Genomic DNA, 2,872 nt, shown 5'->3' on the forward strand with positions numbered 1-2,872 from the left:
CCAACAGCTGTGTTGAGCCTATCAAAAAAGTGGGAGAAATTGGTATGGTGATTAACTTAGCTAAAATAAGAAAAGAAGGAGACAACAACAACGAAAAAAAAAATCATTGCAAAGAAACAATATAAAATGTCATAGAACTAGATATAATAGCAGTGTTATGTAAACATCAATCATAGAATACAAACAAAAAAAAAAGCAACAATTTGTTACTAACCTTTCTTCGTCCCTACGATTTGTAGAGAACATGCAGATATAAGTGACTTTACTCGAGGTAGAACGGGTTTTATCACATGGACCTGGGTAAATCAGATAAAACTAACATTCAAAATTCGATTATCGTAAATTGTGCAACAAAAAAAAATGCCACCAACAGCAAGTGCTGCTGATGTTACAACTGTTCTTTTATTACCACACATCAGCATCATCACCACCACCACCATTACAACAACTATTACTACTACTTCCATGGCAATTATTACCACAATCAGCATTATCACCACCACCACCATTACAACAACTACTACTACAACTTCCATGGCAATCATAGGAAGCCTACTTAAAATCAACTCTGTTGACAATGTTCAATGCACTTCACAATGCTTCACATTATTCCCAAGTCGACTGTATGCATTCAAATTTCCATTCCATAAATACAGATCTTGAGACATCCTTTTTTATACTTGAACTCATACAATATTGCCAGGTAATCACTCTTTTATACATCTTGTGACAAAATGCCTAACTTATGAATTCAACATCGAGGCTTAAGTTTTCTATAACCATCATTCTCACAATCAGTGAGCAAGCTCCATATTAACTGACATTATTTTGATGAGTGGGTAGAGACAAAACAATTTCATATGTGTGTAGTGATCTTCGTGATCTCTGTGTTTGGCAGAATCGATGGATATAATTCACGAGAAAAAGCATTAATTTAAAAGCAACATTTTACATTTAGAAAGAATTCTTATACGACTTGAGAATTAAGTTGGTTGGCATTTAGATGATTAGTACTGTACTATAATATTAATAACAACATCAACAACAACAATAATAATAATAATAATAATAATAATAATAATAATAATAATAATAATAATAATAATAATAATAATAATAATAATAATAATATAATAATAATAATAATAATAACAATAATAATAGTTACATCAATAATATCAATCAAAAGACGGAATAGATGTCATAAAAAGCTAGTTTTATTTGGTGGAATCTTCAGATTTAATACAACTGCAGATGACCTGTTACAAATGTCAGACATGAAAGCTTTAAATCTCAGGGTCATAATTTTTTTTCTCATCCAGGGGAAATTAATGTTAACCTCCGTGTTCATGTCCTTTTTGAGGGAAGAAAATATTGAACTTCCAAGTTATTTAAAATGACATCCACAATAAAATAATATTCAGACTTACTTGCTTTTCCTCCAAAACTTCCATGACAATGATGTAATCTTCCCAAATAGTTGATAACGCTGTTGAGAATTCAGGGTGCCACCAAAAAATATTCTGACCTTTCTTATCAATATTCTGCTTTCCATTCATCTCATCGCTCCCAAAATCCCTGCTTGCTGCGTTGACAACACAATCATTCTGATGGCAGGTATCAACAAGCCTTTTGAGAAGGTACATTGACATTTTTCTATGACTTGGTTCAGCGGACAGCATTCCAGACTGCACAATCAACCAAAATTCATCATTTAAATGTGAGGACAAGGAGCGCTCATTCTCTATCAATTTTTCAAGAGGAAAAAAACAATCTTTGAAGCTGTAAAATACAAACAATGACTGCCAAAGTGATTCTTTATCAAAACCTCCATCAACGCTGATTAGCAGCGGTCTGGTGAACCTTTGCCAGATGTCTTGAAGAATCTTTTCTTGAAGGATTTTTGGACAAAAAGACAAGAGTTTCACAATTGAATTTATTGCTTTACTGAAATAAGCATGCGTCTCTGAGCTTGTAAGAAGGATTTTGAATAAAGTGTTAAGAAACTCCTCCTTGTCCGTTCCAGCTTTTCTCAGAACTGAGAACACAGAATTCATATTACATGGTTTACTATAAGACACTTGAAAAAATTCCAAAACAATTAACCCATTTAATTTCTCTACTTGGCGCTCATGGAACTCAGCATCCTTCATAGAAATGATGCAATTTTGCATTTGATTTAACAACGTGGCTAATGGTACCATTGTCTGTATCACAACTTTACAAATTAAAGACTCATCATCAAAACTACCAAGGCCTGCTATAATGCATTGTAATATTGAAGACAATGCTATTTTCCTCTCTGAATTTATTTTACTGGAGTCTGGGAGTGAGTGTAATGAGTAAAACAAGGGAAAACAAATGTCCTTGATTGTGGATAAAATGACGATGTCTTTTTCTTGACTGGAAGTTTTATCTGTCACAGAAAGCAAATCGGAGAAGGAAAACATCTGTGCTATGGCATCTAGTGTAGCAGCGCAGTCTTTAAGTTGAGAAAAAGTCAGAATTTCTGACTCCTTTAATAATCTTTTCACAGGATCAGTCATACAACTGATGACCATCAGTTGTGAAAAATCTTGTGACGACATATTTTACTTTCAAACCTCCTTGCAAATGATATGAAGATGGCCTGTTAATAAGAAGAAATAAAAAAAATACATATGAAATGCTTATTTTTTCTTTTTTCAAATCATTTCAGAGTAATATCAATAAAACACTTTACTCATCCCCAAGGGGAAATTTGTCTTGTGGTTCTATTTCGAGGGATGACTGGGATTAAAAAGTGAGCTAGGGCAATGTGACTTGTTCACTCAAGGCCAGACAGTGTAGCAAAGAATCGAACTCAGTACCTTCCGGGTAGAAAGTAAAAGTA

General features: G+C 33.4%; 1 protein-coding gene across 1 annotated transcript in view; it reads right to left on the bottom strand.

Moving 5' to 3' along the window:
- The window catches only part of LOC144961093 (uncharacterized), a gene marked incomplete at its 3' end in the record, with an annotated part of 2,848 nt that extends 224 nt beyond the window's left edge, over positions 1-2,624 (bottom strand). Inside the window, exons 1-2 of the mRNA XM_078894410.1 lie at positions 1,431-2,624; positions 215-296 (exon numbers count right to left, since the gene is read on the bottom strand). Of these exons, the coding sequence (XP_078750536.1) occupies positions 215-296; positions 1,431-2,588 (1,240 nt within the window). The remainder of the gene's footprint in view (positions 1-214; positions 297-1,430) is intronic.
- Between the last annotated feature and the right edge of the window lie 248 nt (positions 2,625-2,872).

This window comes from Berghia stephanieae, unplaced genomic scaffold (genome assembly GCF_034508935.2).
Source record: "Berghia stephanieae isolate SIO BIC M18660-M18661 unplaced genomic scaffold, UCSD_Bste_1.3 scaffold1396, whole genome shotgun sequence".
NCBI lineage: Eukaryota > Metazoa > Mollusca > Gastropoda > Nudibranchia > Aeolidiidae > Berghia > Berghia stephanieae.